The sequence below is a fragment of the Pongo abelii genome, chromosome 10 (genome assembly GCF_028885655.2).
Source record: "Pongo abelii isolate AG06213 chromosome 10, NHGRI_mPonAbe1-v2.0_pri, whole genome shotgun sequence".
NCBI classification, from domain to species: domain Eukaryota; kingdom Metazoa; phylum Chordata; class Mammalia; order Primates; family Hominidae; genus Pongo; species Pongo abelii.
Window position 1 is genome coordinate 53,092,867 of NC_071995.2, and position 23,948 is coordinate 53,116,814.

Below are 23,948 nucleotides of genomic sequence, written 5' to 3' on the forward strand. Positions count from 1 at the left end.
AAAACCGCTCAACTACATGGAAACTGAACAACCTGCTCCTGAATGACTACTGGGTACATAATGAAATGAAGGCAGAAATAAAGATGTTCTTTGAAACCAACGAGAACCAAGACACAACATACCAGAATCTCTGGGATGCATTCAAGCAGTGTGTAGAGGGAAATTTATAGCACTAAATGCCCACAAGAGAAAGCAGGAAAGATCTAAAATTGACACCCTAACATCACAATTAAAAGAACTAGAGAAGCAAGAGCAAACACATTCAAAAGCTAGCAGAAGGCAAGAAATGACTAAGATCAGAGCAGAACTGAAGGAAATAGAGACACAAAAAACCCTTCAAAAAATTAATGAATCCAGGAGCTGGTTTTTTGAAAGGATCAACAAAATTGATAGACCGCTAGCAAGAGTAATAAAGAAAAAAAGAGAGAAGAATCAAATAGATGCAATAAAAAATGATAAAGGGGATATCACCACCGATCCCACAGAAATACAAACTACTATCAGAGAATACTACAAACACCTCTACACAAATAAACTAGAAAATCTAGAAGAAATGGATAAATTCCTCAACACATACACCCTCCCAAGACTAAACCAGGAAGAAGTTGAATCTCTGAATAGACCAATAACAGGAGCTGAAATTGTGGCAATAATCAATAGCTTACCAACCAAAAAGAGTCCAGGACCAGATGGATTCAAAGCCTAATTCTACCAGAGGTACAAGGAGGAACTGGTACCATTCCTTCTGAAACTATTCCAATCAATAGAAAAAGAAGGAATCCTCCCTAACTCATTTTATGAGGCCAGCATCATCCTGATACCAAAGCCAGGCAGAGACACCACCAAAAAAGAGAATTTTAGACCAATATCCTTGATGAACATTGATGCAAAAATCCTCAATAAAATACTGGCAAACAGAATCCAGCAGCACATCAAAAAGCTTATCCATCATGAGCAAGTGGGCTTCGTCCCTGGGATGCAAGGCTGGTTCAATATATGCAAATCAATAAATGTAATCCAGCATATAAACAGAACCAAAGTCGAAAACCACACGATTATCTCAATAGATGCAGAAAAGGCCTTTGACAAAATTCAACAACCCTTCATGCTAAAAACTCTCAATAAATTAGGTATTGATGGGTCGTATATCAAAATAATAAGAGCTATCTATGACAAACCCACAGCCAATATCATACTGAATGGGCAAAAACTGGAAGCATTCTCTTTGAAAACTCACACAAGACAGGGATTCTCTCTCTCACCACTCCTATTCAACATAGTGTTGGAAGTTCTGGCCAGGGCAATTAGGCAGGACAAGGAAATAAAGGGTATTCAATTAGGAAAAGAGGAAATCAAATTGTCCCTGTTTGCAGATGACATGATTGTATATCTAGAAAACCCCATTGTCTCAGCCCAAAATCTCCTTAAGCTGATAAGCAACTTCAGCAAAGTCTCAGGATACAAAATCAATGTACAAAAATCACAAGCATTCTTATACACCAACAACAGACAAACAGAGAGCCAAATCATGAGTGAACTCCCATTCACAATTGCTTCAAAGAGAATAAAATACCTCGGAATCCAACTTACAAGGGATATGAAGGACCTCTTCAAGGAGAACTACAAACCACTGCTAAAGGAAATAAAAGAGGAAACAAACAAATGGAAGAACATTCCATGCTCATGGGTAGGAAGAATCAATATCGTGAAAATGCCCATACAGCCCAAGGTAATTTACAGATTCAATGCCATCCCCATCAAGCTACCAATGACTTTCTTCACAGATTTGGAAAAAACTACTTTAAAGTTCATATGGAACCAAAAAAGAGCCCAGATCGCCAAGTCAATCCTGAGCCAAAAGAACAAAGCTGGAGGCATCACACTACCTGACTTCAAACTATACTACAAGGCTACAGTAACCAAAACAGCATAGTAATGGTACCAAAACAGAGATATAGATCAATGGAACAGAACAGAGCCCTCAGAAATAATGCCGCTTATCTACAACTATCTGATCTTTGACAAACCTGAGAAAAACAAGCAATGGGGAAAGCATTCCCTATTTAATAAATGGTGCTGGGAAAATGGGCTAGCCATATGTAGAAAGCTGAAACCGGATCCCTTCCTTACACCTTATACAAAAATCAATTCAAGATGGATTAAAGACTTAAACGTTAGACCTAAAACCATCAAAACCCTAGAAGAAAACCTAGGCATTACCATTCAGGACATAGGCATGGGCAAGGACTTCATGTCTAAAACACCAAAAGCAATGGCAACAAAAGCCAAAATTGACAAATGGGATCTAATTAAACTAAAGAGCTTCTGCACAGCAAAAGAAACTACCATCAGAGTGAACAGGCAACCTACAAAATGGGAGAAAATTTTCACAACCTACTCATCTGACAAAGGGCTAATATCCGGAATCTACAATGAACTCAAACAAATTTACAAGAAAAAAACAAACAACCCCATCAAAAAGTGGGCGAAGGACATGAACAGACACTTCTCAAAAGAAGACATTTATGCAGCCAAAAAACACATGAAAAAATGCTCATCATCACTGGCCATCAGAGAAATGCAAATCAAAACCACAATGAGATACCATCTCACACCAGTTAGAATGGCAATCATTAAAAAGTCAGGAAACAACAGGTGCTGGAGAGGATGTGGAGAAATAGGAACACTTTTACACTGTTGGTGGGACTGTAAACTAGTTCAACCATTGTGGAAGTCAGTGTGTGATTCCTCAGGGATCTAGAACTAGAAATTCAATTCAACCCAGCCATCCCATTACTGGGTATATACCCAAAGGACTATAAATCATGCTGTTATAAAGACACTTGCACACGTATGTTTATTGCGGCATTATTCACAATAGCAAAGACTTGGAACCAACCCAAATGTCCAACAATGATAGCCTGGATTAAGAAAATGTGGCACATATACACCATGGAATACTATGCAGCCATAAAAAATGATGAGTTCATGTCCTTTGTAAGGACATGGATGAAATTGGAAATCATCATTCTCAGTAAACTATCGCAAGAACAAAAAACCAAACACTGCATATTCTCACTCATAGGTGGGAATTGAACAATGAGAACACATGGACACAGGAAGGGGAACATCACACTCTGGGGACTGCTGTGGGGTGGGGGGAGGGGGGAGGGATAGCATTGGGAGATATACCTAATGCTAGATGACGAGTTAGTGGGTGCAGCGCACCAGCATGGCACATGTATACAAATGTAACTAACCTGCACATTGCGCACATGTACCCTAAAACCTAAAGTATAATAATAATAAATTAATTAATTATTAACAAAAATAAATAAATAAAAATGTACAGCAGGTAGAGGGGGAGAAATGACAAACATTGCAACAGAAATTAATAAAATAAACAGAAAAATAATGAAGAAAATAGTAAATCCAAAATCTGGCTTTTAAAAAATATTAAGGGAATCTATCAACATCTAGCAAGACTAGGTAAGAAAAACCTTAAAAAGACAAAAACACCAATATCAGGAAGGAGGGAGAAGGCATAGCTATGATCCCCCAGTGCATTACAAACAATGCATGCCCATGAATTTGATAATTTATGTGAAATGGACCAATTCCTAATAATATAGAGACTAAAACTCACTGCAGAATGCATAGTCACTTCAGCATCTCTGAGTCTATTAAAGAATTAGAATGTGTAGTTAAAAACCTTCCAAAAATAAAATATGAAGCTCAGATAATTTCCCTGATTAATGCTACCAAACTTTTAAGGAATAAATTAAAACATATGTACACACATTTTCCAAAAAACAGAACAGTAGAGAAATATACCAACTTATTCTGAGGCTAGCATTACTCTAATTTGAGAGTAGAAAAATAAATTACAAGAAAAAAACTACTACAGCCTTATATCTCTCACGAGCATAGATGACAAAGTTCTTGACAAAATTGGATCAATAATTCAAGTATAGTGATTTGTAAAAAGGATAATGCATCAAAGTGAAGTTTTGTATTGCAACATCTCTGTGTGAAACTACATATATAAATATGAATTAACTAAGGCCCTTGTCAGAGTTAGGTAGCTTTTTAATAGAAACGAAAATATGTAAATAATTGCAAATGAGTAAGGTGACAGTAGGAATTTAGAAGAGCAGAAAAGAGAGCGACTAATCCTGGTTTTGCAAACAGGGAATATTTCATAGATTACCTGATATTTAGATGAAACTTTAAAGAAAAGTGTGTGAGTATGGGTTGGAGTGTGTGTGTGTGTGTGTGTAGGTGTGTATGTGAGAGAGACAGAGAGAGAGACAGAGAAACAAAGAGAATGCCTCATATTCACAAGAAATGGAGAACAATCTGATGAGGTCAGAGCAAAGGCTGCACAGAGCCTGTGGTCTAGAAAATATATCATGCACATAGTTAACTCCCTAACAGTCATAAAAGGAGAAATAACTACTTCCCCGGTTCTCAGTTATATATTTCATTTGTATTAAATGTAAAAGAATATTCATACTCTGAAAACCTGTTGCAACGGATAAGACACACCAATAGTTTATATTCATAATACACAAGTATCTCCTGTTCATAAATAAGACAATAAATCCAATGGAAAGTGAAGACAGGTTATTAATAGGCAATTCCTGGGGAAGAAATACAAATATTAAAAATATTCAACGTCTATTAATTGGTGAATATGAAATGTAAAAAAATATAAAATTTACATGCCAAAAATTTACTGTACCATAACTACTCTGCTAAGCACTTTTATCCATTATCTCATTCAAACTCTATAATATTCCATGACCTTGGAGTATTGGTCTTCCCCTTTTATAGGCATGGAAATTGATGCTCAGAATGGTTAAATAAATTTTGCAACTTTAAAAGGAATTTGTTCTTTTTAACCTCAAAACCCAGGCACTATGATCTGGACTTTATGATACCATCTTTATCATTAAATGAATTGTGATATCATTTTTATGCCTCTGCTTATAAAACTTTCAAGTGATTTATAATATCCAGTGTTGGTTAGGATGCATTGAAAAGAATTTATTCTTGTCTATAGGAGGGAAATGTCGAAGTATCCATCAAAATTTAGCACTTATTTGTATGTTATACCAAAACTTGTACATATGCAAATGAATGCATAAGAATGCCCCGTAGGTCTGGAGTGGACCTCCAGCAAACTGCAGCAGACCTGCAGAAGAGGGGCCTGACTGTTAGAAGAAAAACTAACAAACAGAAAGCAACAACATCAACATCAACAAAAAAGACCCCCACACAGAAACCCCATCCAAAAATCATCAGCCTCAAAGATCAAAGGTAGATAAATCCATGAAGATGAGGAAAAACCAGTGCAAAAACACTGAAAATTCCAAAAACCAGAAAGTATCTTATCATCCAAATGATTGCAACTCCTCTCCAGCAAGGGCACAAAACTGGACGGAGAATGAGGTTGATGAATTGACAGAAGCAAGCTTCAGAAGGTGGGTAATAACAACCTCCTCTGAGCTAAAGGAGCATGTTCTAACCCAATGCAAGGAAGCCAAGAACCTTGACACAAAGTTACAGGAACTGCTAACCAGAACAACCAGTTTAGAGAAGAAGAGGAATGACCTGATAGAGCTGAAAACCATAGCACAAGAACTTCGTGAAGCATACACAAGTATCAATAGCTGAATCAATCAAGCAGAAGACAGGATAGCAGAGATTGAAGATGGCCTTACTAAAGTCAGGTGTGAAGACAAGATTAGAGAAAAAAGAATGAAAAGGAATGAACAAAGCCTCCCAGAAATATAAGACTATGTGTGAAGACCAAACCTACGATGGATTGGTGTATCTGAAAGTGATGGGGAGAATGGAACCAAGATGGAAAACACTCTTCAGGATATTATCCAGGAGAACTTCCCCAACCTAACAAGACAGGCCAACATTCAAATTCAGGAAATATAGAGAACACCAGTAAGATACTCCATGAGAAGAGCAACACCAAGACAAATGATTGTCAGATTCTCCAAGGTTGAAATGAAGGAAAAAATGTTAAGGCAGCCAGAGAGAAAGGTCAGGTTACCTACAAAGGGAAGCCCATCAGACTAACAGTGGATCTCTCTGCAGAAACCCTACAAGCCAGAAAAGAGTAGGGGCCAATATTCAACATTCCTACAGAAAATAATTTTCAACCCAGAATTTCATATCCAGTCAAACTAAGCTTCATAAGTGAAGGAGAAATAAAATCCTTTACAGACAAGCAAATGCAAAGGGATTTATGTCACCACCAGGCCTGCCTTACAAGATCTCCCAAAGGAAGAGCAAATATAGAAAGACCGGTACCAGCCACCACAAAAACACACCAAAATATAAAAACCAATGACACTATGAAGAAACTGCATCAGCTAATAGACAAAATAATCAGCTAGCATCATGATGATAGGATCAAATTTACACATAACAATATTAACCTTAAATGTAAATGGGCTAAATGCCCCAATTAAAAGACACATAATGGCAAATTGGAGTGAAGACCCATCAGTGTGCTGTATTCAGGAGACCCATCTCATGTGCAAAGACACACATAGGCTCAAAATAAAGGGATGGAGGAATATTTATCAAGCAAATGGAAAGCAAAAAAAAGCAGGGGTTGCAATCCTAGTCTCTGATAAAACAGAATTTAAACCAACAAAGATCAAAAAAGGCAAAGAAAGACATTACATAATGATAAAGGTATCAATGCAACAAGAAGAGCTAACTATCCCAACTACATATGCACCCAATACAGGAGCACCCAGATTCATAAAACCTTCTTAGAGACCCACAAAGAGACTTAGACTTACACACAATAATAGTGGGAGACTTTAACACCCCACTGTCAATTTTAGACAGATCAATGAGACAGAAAACTAACAAAGATATTCAGAACTTGAACTCAGCTCTGGAGACATCTACAGAACTCTCTACCCCAAAACAACAGAATATACATTTTTCTCAGGACCACATAGCACTTATTCTAAAATCAACCACATAATTAGAGGTAAAACACTCCTCAGCAAATCTAAAAGAACAGAAATCATAATAAACAGTCTCTCAGACCACAGTGAGTGCAATCAAATTAGAACTCAAGATTAAGAATCTCACTAAAAACTGCACAACTACATGGGAATTGAAAAACCTGCTCCTAAGTGACTACTGGGTAAATAACAAAATTAAGGCAGAAATAAATAAACAACGTTCTTTGAAACCAATGAGAACAAAGAGACAACCTACCAGAATCTCTGGGACACAGCTAAAGTAGTGTTAAGAGGGAAATTTATAGCACTAAATGCCCACATCAGAAAGCTGAAAATATCTGAAATTGATACCGTAAAATCACAATTAAAAGAACTAGAGAAGCAAGAGCAGACAAATTCAAAGGCTAGCAAAAGACAAGAAGTAATTAAGATCAGAGCAGAACTGAAGAAGACAGAGACACAAAAAACCCTTAAAAGAACTCAATGATTCCAGAAGCTGATTCTTTGAAAAGATTAACAAAATAGATAGACTTCAGCTAGCCTAATAAAGAAGAAAAGAGAGAAGAATCAAATAAATGCAATTTAAAAATCATAAAGGGGATATCACCACTGATAGCACAGAAATACAAACTACCATCAGAGAATACTATAAACACATCTATGAAAATAAACTAGAAAATCTGGAAGGAATGGATAAATTCCTGGACAAATACACCCTCCCAAGACTAAACCAGGAAGAAATTGAATCCCTGAATAGACCAATAACAAGTTCTAAAATTGAGGCAGTAATTAATAGCCTACCAACCAAAAAAAAGCCCAGGACCATACAGATTCACAGCCGAATTTTGCCGGAGGTATGAAGAGGAGCTGGTACCATTCCTTCCAAAACTATTCCAAATAACAGAAAAAGAGGGACTCCTCCCTAACTCATTTTGAGACCAGCATCATCCTGATACCAAAACCTGGCAGAGACACAACAAAAAGAGAAAAATTCAGGTCAATATCCCTGACGAACATCGATGCAAAAATCCTCAATAAAATACTGGCAAACTGAATCCAGCAGCACATCAAAAAGCTTATCCACCACAATCAAGTTGGCTTCATCCCTGGGATGCAAGGCTGGTTCAACATATGCAAATCAATAAATATAATCCATCATATAAACAGAACCAAAGACAAAAACCACATGATTATCTCAATAGATGCAGAAAAGGCCCTCTATAAAGTTCAACACCTCTTCATGCTAAAAACTCTCAATAAACTAGGTATTGATGGAACATATCTCAAAATAATAAGAGCTATTTATGACAAACCCATAGCCAGTATCATACCGAATGGGCAAAACTGGAAGCATTCCCTTATAAAACTGGCACAAGGCAAGGATGCCCTCTGTCACCACTCTTATTTAGTGTGTAAATTCTGCCCAGGGCAATCAGGCAAGAGAAAGACATAAAGTGTATTCAAATAGGAAAAGAAGAACTCAAATTGTCTCTGTTTGCAGATGACATGAATGTATATTTAGAAAACCTCATCATCTCAGCCCCAAAACTCCTTAAGCTGATAAGCATCTTCAGCAAAGTCTCAGGATACAAAAGCAATGCAAAAATCACAAGGATTCCTGTACAGCAGCAATAGACAAGCAGAGAGCCAAATCATGAATACACTCCCATTCACAATTGCTACAAAGAGAATAAAACACCTAGGAATACAACTTACAGGGCACGTGAAGGGCCTTTTCAAGGAGAACTACAAACCACTGCTCAAGGAAACCAGAGAGGACACAAACAAATGGAAAAAAGTTCCATGCTCATGGATAGGAAGAATCAATATAGTGAAAATGGCCATACTGTCCAAAGTAATTTATAGATTCAATGCTATCCCTATCAAACTACTATTGACTTTCATTGCACAATTAGAAAATACTTTAAATTTTATAAGGAACCAAAAAAGAGCCCACATAGCCAAGATAATCCTAAGCAAAAAGAACAAAGCTGGAGGCCTCATGCTACCTGACTTCAAACTATACTGCAAGTCTACAGTAACCAAAACAGCATGGTACTGGTACCAAAACAGATTTATAGACCAATGGAGCACAACAGAGACCTCAGAAATAACACCACACATCTACAACAATCTGATCTTTGACAAAGATGACAAAAACAAGCAATGGGGAAAGGATTCGCTATTTAATAAATGGTGCTGGGAAAACTGGCTAGCCATATGTGGAATAAGACTTAAATGTAAAACCCAAAATCATAAAAACCCTAGAAGAAAACCTAGGCAATACCATTCAGGAAAGACTTCATGACTAAAACACCAAAAACAATTGCAACAAAAGCCAACATTGATAAATGGGATCTAATCATCTAAAAAGCCTCTGATCAGCAAAAGAAACTATCTGAGTGAACTTAGGCAACCTAAAGGATGGGAGAAAATTTTTGCAGTCTACCCATCTGACAAAGGTCTAACATGCAGAATCTACAGGGAACTTAAACAAATTTACAAGAAAAAAACAACCCCATCAAAAAGTGGGCAAAGGACATAAACAGACATTTCTCAAAAGAAGACATTTATGCATCCAGGAAATATATGAAAAAATGCTCATCATCACTGGTCATTAGAGAAATGCAAATCAAAACTGCAATGAGATACCATCTCATGCCAGTTAGAATGGTAATTATTAAAAAGTCAGCAAACAACAGATGCTGGCAAGGGTTTGGAGAAATAGAAATGCTTTTACACTGTTGGTGGGAGTGTAAATTAGTTCAACCATTGTAAAAGACAGTGTGGGGATTCCTCAAGGATCTAGAACCAGAAACACCATTTGACCCAGCAATCCCATTACTGAGTATATACCCAAAGGATTATAAATCATTTTACTATAAAGACACATGGGCATGTATGTTTATTGCAGCCCTATTTACAATAGAAAAGACTTGGAACCAACCCAAATGCCCATCAATGATAGACTGCATAAAGAAAATGTGGCACATATACACCATGGAATACTATGCAGCCATAAAAAAGGATGAGTTCATGTCCTTTGCAGGAACATGGATGAAGCTGGAAGCCATCATTCTCAGCAAACTAACACAGAAACAGAAAACCAAACACTGCATGTTCTCACTCATAAGTGGGAGTTGAACAATGAGAACACATGGACACAGTGAGGGGAACATCACACACCAGAGCTGGGTCTGTCAGGGGGTGGTGGGAAAGGGGAGGGAGAGCATTAGAACAAATACCTAATGCGTGCAGGACTTAAAACATAGATGATGGGTCGATAGGTGCAGCAAACCACCATGAAACATCTATACCTATGTAACAAACCTGCACGTTCTGCACACGTATCCCAGGAAAAAAAGAATGCCCTGTAGCATTGTAACTAATGAAAACAGTAACAATAAAATTCCCTAAATTTTAATCAATAATATTATTCAATTACATACAAGTATTTCTCTGGTATTCTATGCAATTGATACAAAAGGATGACTTTGTTTAGATAACTTGAGAAGGAATGATATTCATTATTTCTGGTTAACTAAAAAAAAGAAAAAAATACAGAATATCTGCAATAAAAATTGCATAACTGTACAAAAAAAAACCTCTTCTCTCTGAACGTGTTACTGTGACTGTTTATTGATGAATATACAGAACAATACCTGGTAGAACATATTATAAATGTTTAATACTGGTTTATTTGAAAACTGGTTTATTTGAAAATAAAGGTTTGGTTGGAAACATAAGGGCCATTCCATGTATCATTACATACTCCTGTGACACTTGATTCTCATAAACTTAATCATAAATTAGTTTTAAAATTAAAAATGAAATGCTGAAGTTTTAAATAGTTTTATGATTTTTTATAATATTAAAATGCTTTATTTAGTCATTTATTCTGCTCAATGCATACAGAGATGTATGAATGAATAAAGCATTGTTGGTACTACCCTCAAAGAGTGGTCCACTGGAGTAGTTCAGCTCTGGAATTAACCAGCCCTGAAAGGAATGGAGAATAAATTATCCCCTGAGTGTAGACTCTGAGTGCCATGTGCCTATTAGGAAAATTAAGCATAGCCGAATGGAAAGCAGGTTGATTGTATAAGCTGATTGGTACATTTTTATCTTGTTACATTGCTTGGCTTTCCAGAATGGTATGTGATGACTCATTACTTCTCTTGAATGTATCTCTCCATGCATCCTTCCTTTCTTCACTCTAGTCTCTCAGAGATCTATACGGTGACCAGAGAAGGTAAAATTGTGATATCTTTGTTTACTATTCAATCTTTATCTTATTCAGAAACCTTTGAACGGTTTTATCTTCCAATTTCTTAAATAAATATTCCCTGAAAATTTACTTAAAGTCTCAGAATCACAATAGTAGCTTCTTGGAGTTCAGGCCAGAGCAACATTTACATTTGTATGCAAAGATAAAAGATAAATTTATTTTTACTAATAACAGAGGCGCTAAAAATCTTATATGTAATTCAGCCTATATTTTCTCAATGTGAGAGATTTTTATGTAATAGAGACAAGGGTAAACTAAATAACAAAAAAGTCTCCTGAAATGTATTATAAATGCATTATATTTCATATTTCAAATAAAACAAGAAAAATCTATAATTATATTTATGACCAGCATAATTAGACCTACAAAAAAGTATTTTTCTTACTTGTCAATAAATAGCCAAATTTTTATCTTTTTTATCCAAAAGTTTATTTTGTTGGAATAAATACCAGGGATTCCCAAATTATCCCTTTAACATCTTTACCACTATTAATTTTACATTTAATATGTTTCAGCATTGTTCAAATCACAGTAACAATCTCTGTCTTTTGATCTGCCAGTTTTGATGATATGCTAATGACCAAGTGTGTATTTTCTTGAAAGAAAAGAATGCAAATTGACAGAAAAATAGAACAAAAAGTAGGAAAAAATGCACAGTAACAGCTTGGGTACTTATCACCTCCTGAGTGGCTCAGTTCATGCTACAGAAAGAAGGTAATACAACAAATATTCAGCACTCATATCACAGACAGAATGCCATTTGCTAAGGATAAGGAGAGAACAAGACAGATAAAAGTCATATAGATTACATTTTAGAGATTTGTGGTTTCTATAAAGTAAATCCTACATAAAATTTATTCAATTATTTAGTCTTCGAAAAAGGAGGCCATGTGATTTTATGGCATCAAAAAAACTCCCTTGTGAGTTGCTTCTTGTCATCAGGCAAGTTTAAGATTAAAAAGATTAAGTTAATACAGTTTTTTTAAAAAGTCAATTTTTAATTTAAATAACAAACATGAAAATTATATACATGGATCATCAGTATGTTGTAGAACTGTATTATTGAACTCCATCTATGTGACAATCAATTTCTCTGGCTTGTGTTTTCTTTTCCATAAGTTAAAAACTTGTTTGCAACCACAGCAACTCTAGTCTTATATTTCTGTGACTGCAAACACATTTATTTTTTTTGATCATATTTAAAAGAATATAAGTTAAGGATAAAAATAATCATAGCTACTATTAAGCTCAGAAATTGTAATTAGGTAATAAATTTATACCAATAAAATTTCTGTTTGCAAGTAACATTGGAATTCAAACTAGAAATCAGATATTTCAGTCCTAAAAACACTGAAAACTGAAAAATCATATGTAAAAATAAAAATGACATATATAATTTTAAAATATTACTGTAGAGATCTGTAATTCAAAGATATACTGCACATGGAGAAGGTCTTATTAGATGAAGATGTTTTATATAAAGTCACCGATAAGAAGACTTTTCATATATGTGAATACATGTTTTCATTTTAATAGAGGCTATGTAGAATTTTTCTGCTTTAATAGGAATGAGTGGATATCGCAAAAATTACTACAAGGAAAAACATCCATTGCTTCATGTCGCTGAAGCCTATTACCAATATTTAAATTTTAATTCCTTTACATTTCACTTATTCTTTTTGTGTGTTTTATTTTTCACTAATGGATCTTCTTGAAAGAAAACAATCTCAGCATGAGAAACCACACAACAATTACAGTTTGTACTCTTAGGCATATCAGACAGCCCAGAGCTTCAGATTGTAATTTTTATCTTTTTATTTATAACTTATGTATTAAGTATAACTGGCAATTTAACCATCATCATCCTTACCTTGATATACTGTAGTCTAAAGACTCCTATGTATTACTTCCTCCGGAATTTCTCCTTCTTAGAAATTACATTCACCAGTGTTTCCATCCCCAGATTCTTGGGGGCAATTATTACTAAGGTCAAGACCATTTCCTATAACAACTGTTTAGCTCAATTATTTTTCTTCATCTTCATGGGTACATCTGAATTTTTTCTTCTAGCTGCAATGTCTTATGATCGTTATGTGGCCATCTGCAAGTTTCTCCACTACACCACCATCATGAACAAGAAAATTTGCACCCTGCTTGTCTTTAGTTCATGGCTGGGAGGATTTCTGACCATTTTTCCACCACTCACACTTATACTCAAATTAGATTTTTGTGCTTTCAATGTCATTGATCACTTCTCCTGTGAGTATTTCCCCATTTTACAACTCTCATGCTCAGACACATGGCTTTTAGAGATGATTGGTTTTTACTTTGCCTTTGTTACTCTGCTGATCACCTACATATGCATCATTTGCACTATTATGAGAATCCCTTCTGCCAGTCAGAGGAAAAAGTCTTTCTCCACTTGCTCCTCTCATATGATCATCATCTCCATCTCTTATGGAAGCTGCATATTCATATATGTCAAGGCTTCAGCAAAAGAAAGAGCATCATTGACCAAAGGTGTAGCTACTCTCAACACTTCAGTTGCCCTCATGCTGAACCCTTCTATTTACATCCTGAGAAACCGGCAAGTAAAACAAGCTTTTAAAGGTTTGGCTCACAGAGTAGTGTTTCATAGAAACAAATGAAAGTATGTACTAACACGAATGAATGTCATCGTAAAGATTCAATAGAGGAAAAATGAAGTTTTAACTTGTCCACTATCCTCCTATGCCCATCTCACAACCACCAGAAATGCTGAGTTCATTTGCTTCAGTTTTCTTTTTAACTTGAAAGTGACTGTGTTGTGTCTTCCTTTAAAACTATCTATAGGTTCCATGTAACCACCGTATCGGGGAATTGGCCCCGATATTCACATAGGTTCTTTTCTATTTTCCCCAAGCATCAGCTGGCTTAAGAAATAACAGGACAGAGTACAAAAGAGAGAAATTTTAAAGCTGGGCCTCCTGGGGAGACATCACACATCAGTAGGTTCCGTGATGCCCCACAAGCCGCAAAAACCAGGAAGTTTTTATTAGGGATTTTCAAAAGGGGAGGGAGTGTGCAAATAGGTGTGGGTCACAGACATCAAGTACTTTACAAGGTAATAGAATATCACAAGGCAAATGGAGGCAGGGCAAGATCACAGGACCACAGGACCAAGGTGAAATTAAAATTGCTAATGAAGTTTCAAGCACCATTGTCATTGATAACATCTTATCAGGAGACAGGGTTTTGAGATCAACCAGTCTGACCAAAATTTATTAGGCGGGAATTTCCTCTTCCTAATAAGCCTGGGAGTGCTATGGGAGACTGGGGTCTATTTCATCCCTACAGCCTCCACCATAAGAGATGGCCACTCCCAGGGGGGCCAGTTCAGAGACCCACCCCCAAGCGTGCATTCTCTTTCTCAGGGATGTTCCTTGCTGAGAAAAGGAATTCAGTGATATTTCTCCCATTTGCTTTTGAAAGAAGAGAAATATGGCTTGTTCCACCTAGCTCACTGGCGGTCAGTGTTTAAGGTTATCTCTCTTATTTCCCTGAACGATTGCTGTTATCCTGTTCTTTTTTCACAGTGCCCAGATTTCATATTGCTCAAACACACATGCTGTACAATTTGTGCAGTTAATGCAATTATTACAGGGTCCTGAGGCGACATACATCTTCCTCAGCTGACAGGATTAAGAGATTAAAGACAGGCATAGGAAATCACAAGGGTATTGATTGGGGAAGTGATAAGTGTCCATGAAATCTTTACAATTTATGTTTAGAGATTGCAGTAAAGACAGGCATAAGAAATTATAAAAGCATTAATTTGGGAAACTAATAAATGTCCATGAAATATTCACAATCCACGTTCTTCTGCCATGGCTTCAGCCAGTTCCTCCGTTTGGGGTCCCTGACTTCCCACAACACCATTGATTTCCAATTTTGGTTAAAAAACCAGTGACTATAAACATAAATCACCTTGTTGATTATTCTGAACAATAAAAATGGTTTATACCATAGTGACTTAGAGAAGTAAACACTCTTTTAATCAACTTACTCTTAAAATTTCTCTTCTTGGTTACTAATATAACAATTTTTTCAAATGTTCTATATATATGATATATGAAATAAATTACTATCTGCAACAAACTTTTTTTGCATGCAGTATCTATCCAATTCTTCCTACTCATCTGATAGACTTGAGTATTTATTTTCCTACTCACAAGTAATTTGAGGTCCATAATATACTCTATTTTCTAGTTATGCTGAAGGTACACACTATGTCTAATTTATATGTTCTTATTCATCATGATTTTGTTTTTGAAAAAGTATAAAAAGATAAATATTTAGGCAGCCATCATTGCTCTTAGGCACCCTGAAAGTCTGACAGAAACTTCCTAAATAATAATAGCTCCTCTATAGAGAGTACTTATTCTGTTCCATACACTGGGGTAGGTATGTTCTATCTCATATCTCATTTAATCTTTTTAGTTACATTCAAAATAGACATGGTTATCTGCTTTGTATAAATGTGTACATTGATGCTCAGAAAAGTTGTGTAATTTGCCTAAGGTAACTGAGTTATAGTACACAATATAATAGTCTATTTTAAAAAACAAACCAAAAACTAGTCTTTGCTCTATTTTTACACATAGTGGAAACTCTGCAAGGACTTGCAAATTTTGCATAGCTTTTACTAAGAAGCTGCACAATTTTATTGTTTTGTTCAGTTACATTATCTCATTTGGGCATAATTATACTATTATAGTCCAGACAGACACTAACTCCTAAAAATATATTTGGTATATAAATTGTAACATTAATCAATCAAAACAAGAAACTCTTCAACTGCCATTGCTGCTGAGCAATACAGTGAGCAGAGAAAAGCATGAGCATTATTACAGTAGTAAAAGTTACTAGAAGGCAGATTAAAAATAACGGGGTAGTAGTTTCCCAGTTTTACAAATGGCATAGAGTATTGAGTAGAGATCTGCATTAAGAATTAAGATATTTGATTGCTATCTCTATATGCCATATAATGTCAAGGGAAAAAAATCTTCACACTTAGTATTGTTTGTTTGCTGTTATTTTCTTTTCTGTCTCATTGGACACTGTGCCCCAAGCTTCCTTTTCCAATTTAAATACTAATGTGTATTATGTTTTATATTCCTTAGTGTTTTGTGTACATTTCTCTTCTGGCAATTTTGATTCACTGAATTAGTCCCCTTGAGCCAGTGGCAGAAAGACTAGATAAAACAATAAGTACCTCGTGGCATCTAATATCTATGTAGAAACCATGCCAGACAGTTCTAAAACACTTTCAGATACTTTCCCTATATTTTTGCTCCTTTCTCACTCTCTGCTATCAAAGAGACATATCCCCTCTGGATAAAATGGGAAAATTAAGACAAAACATTAAAAATAGGAAGAAAATTTGTTCAATGAGAAAGTGAATGTTTTCAGAAATCCTGGTTTTACTGGATAGCAATGGCATTTGCTAATATTTCTACTATTCCAGCCATTCTGAATGTTAGTGAAACTATATGAAAATCAGAGGTAAGTAAAACCTATGGAAGGCAATGGAAGTCTCTCAAATCATAGCATTGAATCATTACTTAAAAGCTCAACTTTTAATCAAAGTAAATAGGTATTATACTTTGAAACTTGACATATTAAAATGTATAAAAAGCATTAGCATGTCCTATTATACCAGTTTATTCGTTCTCTAATAATTAAAAGCAGGGAATTACTATCTCTGTCTCTGTGTTTTTAATCAAATATAGCTATATAGTACTGTGCTTAAGAGAACAGGCTAAGTAGTCTGAGATTATACTTAATGTTTGCTAGCTGTATGAATTAAGTTATATAATTTCTCTGAGCCTCAGCCCTTCTTTTGGGAATAAGGATAAAAACTTCAGTTATGTTATAAAGTCTAAATGAGATAAAGAAAAAAGTCCCTAGTTCAGAATAGATACTGCCTTTAATAAATCACAACTACAATGAATATTTTTCCCAAATTAATTTCCAGTAAAGGAAAAATAAATAATATAACTATTCCTAGAGCCTACTAAGTGCTGCATGATTTATGGAACACTTATTTATAGTATTTCAATTAATTCCCAAAAACATCCTTGAAATTTCAACTCTGTTTTAAACAGAGAAAACTGAAGTTTAAAGACATTAAATAACTCACCCAAAGTCACAAATCCATTAAATGTCTCATTCATATCTCTCTAACGTTAAAGCCTATATACTTTCTGTGATAATAAATTGGCCTTATAGGTCATAAATAAGAAATTAACAGTGTGTTAATTCCACAATTTTCTGTTAATTTATGTCCTTTTCCTATCTTGTTAAAATTATAAATGGCTAGTTAATGAACTGAAGGAATGAGGTTATGAGTGTTTATTTTCCAGAAACCTTTACAGAAATGAGTGTTACTATTTATGAAATTAAGTGTGATTTGGTGACATCCCTTTTCCCTTGATTTGTTTCTATACACACTTGTATGAAGGTTGAGAATTAAACCTGCCCATCATTATCGAAAGGAAGAAATATAAATTATTCCTATTTCTCTAGGGAAATAGTCATCTAAAATTATTATAAAAACAGTAAAAAACAAATTTAATAAAATACTTATTTCAAGCACTCAATGAATTTTCCTGAAGAGCCACTGTTTCATTCAGGCCTACAGAATTTCTCGAAGTAACCCTTGTGTCATGGCCCACAGCCTAGAATAACCAAGCAGTACCAAAGTGTATTTCAGCATAATTATAAAACTGAGCTATATATTGCCCACAACATTGAGCTAAATAATTTTCTTTTTCATTAGTGTATTAACCTAAGCTCTAAAGTTGAAAAAAAAAAACAGGGTGATACGAGTAATAGTTTTTGAAGATACGCTCTGCAAAATTTTTTCAGTGATCTCTATTAAGGTGAAGAAGAAAGAACTGAGTGAACACAGAAAAATTTAAAAACTAGATTTTCAAAGTATTTGCATTACTAAGGGAGGTCTCAACTCAGTGTAATTTAATACCTTATTAAAAAGTACACACACACACACACACACACACACACACACACACACACAGAGTAATAAAATAGAGCCAGTCAGTCCCTTATCTCAGTCTCTTAAAGCACATACCTAGATTCTTCAAACTGATTTAGTCTCTAATAGTCCCTTTCTTACTAGGCACATCAAATAATTGCCAATATTTTACCTACTTTATTTAAAGGCTCACCGTTAATATTTACTTGATGGCAGAGCAAGATATAGGGTTGTTTCTAGAAAGCTCCAAAGATGCTTTGTGACCATTTTATTTAGTAAATATTAAATATCACCCTTAATTTTCATTTTAAATGGCTCAAATAATTTGTTGCAGGAATCTTTAGAAAACAGGTAAGTAATTTTGTTGAAATGGTGGAAGGAAATGAAAACTTAACAACCTAAACCATATTCTTCCAGGAGAAAATATGGATTTGCATTCAGATATAAAAATCCAAGATAATTAATTAAATGCTTGGAGCTCTTCCTCATTATCTATATGAATACATTCTGAGATCTTTTAATTCTCTAGGAATTCATTGCAACTTGTTGAATATTGAGGTTCAATCCTCTCAAAGGACTATGGATGCTGATAATTTTTATCAAGCTTATTTTATATTGGCAAATGAACACAATTCATTAAACTTTCATAAACATTTATACATAAAAGCATGATATACCACACCCAGTTCTTGTTATTGGATCACATACTACTAGAGTTTCTTTAAGCCTGTTTCCATAGTCTTTGAAGACCAGCTATAGAAGTGTCCATTTTTTGTGTGAAGTCTCTCATGAACCCTTCAAATAACAACTTATATCTTCCCTCACAGTTTTTCCTATGCTCCCTCACAGCTGTCATCTGAAGCAAAAGAATGAGTCATGGTATTATTATTGAGTGAAGCGTTAAAAAAAATTAGCAGGGAATTTAAGAGGAAAACAGATATACAAAAACAGTTGAAATAAGGTGAATAATACAGTGCATTGATACATTATTCACTATAGACCAGTAATAATATATATTTTTAAAAAACTTGAGTCTGTCATGTCAGTAAGTTGTTGAATAAAATTGAATCTTCAGATTGAATCCAAATCTTGTATATTTGGTATGAATGTATTTTGTGACTTCAAAGTGTTATGAAAAGCTCATGCTTTTAATGAAAAATAAACCCTGATGAAATAAGAGTGATATTGCTGGAGCTGGAGTAAACTGAAATGAAAGGATGAATTGTAAAAAAAATTTAAACCCAGTAATTCAGAAATAATGTTTCATTAAGTTTTCTTTAAACTTATGTATCAATAAAATGTGGTTCCCTTTTCATATCTTTTGTTTTAAATTTAGCCAATACAGTGAACTTGATCCAAATATGTAAACACAGCTCACAAGGTAAAACATATAAGAAAATACATCTTGTAAAACAAAGATAAAAATCTAAGTAAGATCCAGGCTAGAATATCAGCATAAAATAGCAAACTGCACTGATGGCAGTGTGTGATTCAACAACAAACTAAACTTTAATTAATTAATTAATTAACTAGATGAGTGTTTCCTTTAAACCTATCACAACTATACTAAATACTGGATTATGCTGAAATAGCTTTGAAGATAAAATCCTGCTCTAAGTCTCAAGAATGCACAGAGTAACAGAGGAGTTAAGAGGAGATTTCAGCCTGTTGTAAGTGTGATGAGTTGGGAAGAATGAGCATAATATTCTCATGCAATGCACACGATGGGTATTAAACCTAGTGTTGTAGAAATAAGAAAAAAGGTAATTTGGGATGTCATTACAATGTATTACCCACAATGCTTATATATATACACACACACACATACACACACACACATACACATATATACACACAAATACATACACACACTCTCATATGTATATATAATATATATGCACATATAATTTACTGAGAGCTTCAATCACTTTTAGAAGGGTTATTACTCATGAAGAGCAGAGAAAATAACTGGCTGTGAGTAGCAATCTTGACAAGCTATGAACATCACAGTAATCAAATCCTGGTTGAAGATAAGAGAAGTGGAGTGTGTGTGTGTGTGTGTGTGTGTGTGTGTGTGTGTGTGTGTGTGTGTGGTGGTGGTTATGAGGTGAAAGAGGCAGCTATACCATGGTGGGAGAGGTCAGCACCATGTAGACAAGGAAGAGCAAAGTTTTACTTGTCTAGAATGTCTGACAGTTACTATGAAACCTGGTGACTTTTTTCCTATTGCTTTGTTGTTATTGTTCTCATGTGACTCTCTTGGTGCCAGATATAATTATTACTATTTATTTAAGACATAACCTTTTGGACAGGACACCATCCCATTTCCAGAGATTTTCAGCTCAATGGTTAGGAAATACATTCTCCATAGAACAAAGCCTCATACAACTTTTGCTAAATGCTAAACATTTTTCTAAATGCTTTATAAATATATATTATACAATATATAATAAATTCATTTATATAAATATATAAAAATATAAATATAAATTATACAAATACACATATTTATAAAGAATTTAGAAAAGTTATAAGTAGGCTAATATATGTTGCTATATGAAAGTTATTAAGTTAAATATATTAACTTAATGCTCACAAAAACTCTATGAGATAGACTTGTATACAGTGGAAGAAATTATAGGTGAGGATACTGAGACACAGAAGTGTTAAGTGATTTTCAGACATAGTAAATAGATTGGATTCAAAACTAGATAACCTCACTCGTTTCTGTGGAAATGTTTATGACAATATCATTTGAACTTTATTTTTAAAAAGAAAGAATTAAAAATTGCTATTTCAAAGTATGAATACCCAATTAAGCAAATCTTCTTGGAGAATACTTATCTATCATCTCTTTAGCTGATGGCATCCTTCTCAAATTAATAATATTTTATTATTTACCTATTTATTTCAATTAGAAAGCAAAATGGCTTCTACAGGAATAAAAGTCATAAAATGACACATAGGTAGGCTGAAATATCATCAAATATCATGAAATATTGATTCACATGCAATAAACTTCAGTTTTGGGCTCTTCCAGCTTACATTATTCTATACTTCTTGTTCTTCTGTATTCCAAACATCTGAAGTTGCTCATGGTAATGGCTTAAGTGTTTCTGATTTTCAATAAAGTGGACATAGGAGTTGGAAAATCTGAATATTCACAAAAGTTGATCGATGGCATTAAGGTTAAATAAAATATAGAGACAAATCTCTAAAATTTAAAACATCTTAGGTGGTAACCAAAAACTTCAATTCAAGGCATACACACAGACCAGGTGGTTTTTCAGTATGTCCAAAGAACGAAGAGAAGGTTAGAAGCTGTATAAAAAAGAGAAATGTTATGTATTGCTCTTCAAGAAAGTTCATTGACACTGGAAAGTTTTAGGGGAGCTGCCAAGTTTTGATTGGTAAGTTAAGGCAATGAGTAAAACTACCCATAGGATCACAGCAGGTGATTTCAGCAACTATTAGATAACACAGATTTCAGGTTACAGCAGGCAATTTCAGCAGTTAGGCTTACACAGAATTACATTCTTAAAGCAATGCCATGTGCCCTGTGTGCTTTTTCCCCCCAGCATCTTGACCCTGTGTTGGTTGGGTATGACAAAAATGACCCAACCCAATCCATACAATCAACTTTCACAATGGCTAAGGACAAAGCACTCACTTTTTAAAAACTAGGCTGGATGCAGTGGCTCATGCCTATAATCCTAGCACTTTGGGAGGCCAAGGTGGGTGGATCACTGGAGGTCAGGAGTTCGAGACCAACCTGGCCAACATAGCAAAACCCCGTCTCTACTAAAAATACAAAAATTAGCCAGGCGTGGTGGCACATGCCTGTAATCCCAGCTACTCAGGGGCCAAGGCAGGAGAATCACTTGAACCCAGGAGGCAGAGGTTACAGTGAGCCAAGATCGCGCCAGTGCACGCCAGCCTGGGTGACAGAGTGAGACTCCATCTCAAAAAAAAAAAAACCTTAAGTATCTTCTCCATATTGAGAATTATCAGAGTAATCAAACTTTTACATAAATAGGAAACTTGTATATGGATTTGTGCAAGGATACAAAGGTGGTTCTGATTAGGGAGGAACCTTGTAGGCATATCTTTGAAAGATAACAGGTATTATGTGGAGTCAGAAAAGTCTGGTTTCAAATTCCTCCCCTACCACTTCCAACTGTGATACCAAACTTTAATTTTTAACCTGTCTTATGTGAAGAGTTTTCACCTGTAAAAGAGTGGAAATTAAAGGACCACTGTTATTATCGGGTGGCGTTAAATTTCCCCTTGAAGTAGAAATGGCATACTATGTCAACCAAACTCCAGCTCTGTACTTGGATATTTGTTAATTGATAACTCTTCAAGTTTGTTCTTTGTATTTTCTCTTATAGGTCTAGCAGGGGAAAAAAGAAAGCAACTGAAGAATGAGAAACCATACAGAAATAACGGAGTTTATTCTTCTGGGATTAACAGATGACCCAAAGTTTCAGGTTGTAATCTTTGTCTTTCTGCTCATCACCTACATGCTCAGCATCACTGGGAACCTGACTATTATCACCCTCACCCTGCTGGATTCCCACCTGCAGACCCCCATGTATTTCTTCCTCAGAAATTTCTCCATATTAGAAATTTCATTCACAACCGTCAGTATACCCAAGTTTCTGGGTAACATTATTTCAGGAGATAAAACTATTTCCTTTAATAATTGCATAGTTCAGTTATTTTTTTTCATTCTCTTGGGAGTCACAGAGTTTTACCTTCTGGCTGCCATGTCCTATGACCGATATGTGGCCATCTGCAAGCCTCTGCATTACTTGAATATCATGAATCGAAGAGTCTGCACACTGCTTGTTTTTACTTCTTGGCTGGTTTCATTCTTAATCATATTCCCAGCACTCATGTTGCTCTTAAAGCTTGATTACTGTAGGTCTAATATTATTGACCATTTTACCTGTGATTATTTTCCCCTGCTGCAACTTGCTTGTTCAGACACAAAAGTCTTAGAGGTGATGGGGTTTTCTTTTGCTGTGTTTACTCTAATGTTCACTTTGGCATTAATATTTCTATCCTACATATAGATTATCAGAACAATTTTAAGAATTCCTTCTACTAGTCAAAGGACAAAGGCCTTTTCCACATGTTCTTCCCACATGGTTGTTATCTCCATCTCTTATGGCAGCTGCATTTTTATGTACATTAAACCCTCAGCAAAAGATAGAGTGTTCTTGAGCAAGGGAGTGGCAATACTAAACACCTCAGTAGCCCCCATGATGAACACCTTTATTTACAGCCTAAGAAATCAGCAAGTCAAGCAGGCTTTCATTAACATGGCAAGGAAGACTGTATTTTTCACAAGCACATGAAATGGTATGGTGTGATGAATTATAGGCACAGGAAAGGACAATATGAATTTTCAGTAGCTTCTTCAATCAAAATGGCCTCCTTGCAGTCTTCTGCATCATTTTCTTTTTCCTAAAAGTTTGCAAGCATATTTATTTAATATATTTCTCATTTGACTTAAAATAATTTTCTTGTGTCTTCCTGACACCCCCTCCTTTGAATGATTTTCTGTAAAATTACAAGCTCTTCAAGAATATTTTGAAAACTAAAATTATTCTTC

General features: G+C 35.0%; 1 protein-coding gene and 1 pseudogene across 1 annotated transcript; both read left to right on the forward strand.

The window, feature by feature from the left end:
* The first annotated feature begins 13,024 nt into the window (after nucleotides 1–13,024).
* On the forward strand, nucleotides 13,025–13,940 carry LOC100457594 (olfactory receptor 6C3-like; annotated as a pseudogene).
* Nucleotides 13,941–22,752: 8,812 nt separating this feature from the next.
* Nucleotides 22,753–23,691, forward strand: LOC100456854 (olfactory receptor 6C1). The gene is given in 1 exon segment (XM_002833726.4): nucleotides 22,753–23,691. A coding segment is annotated over 1 exon segment (939 nt).
* Nucleotides 23,692–23,948: the final 257 nt, after the last annotated feature.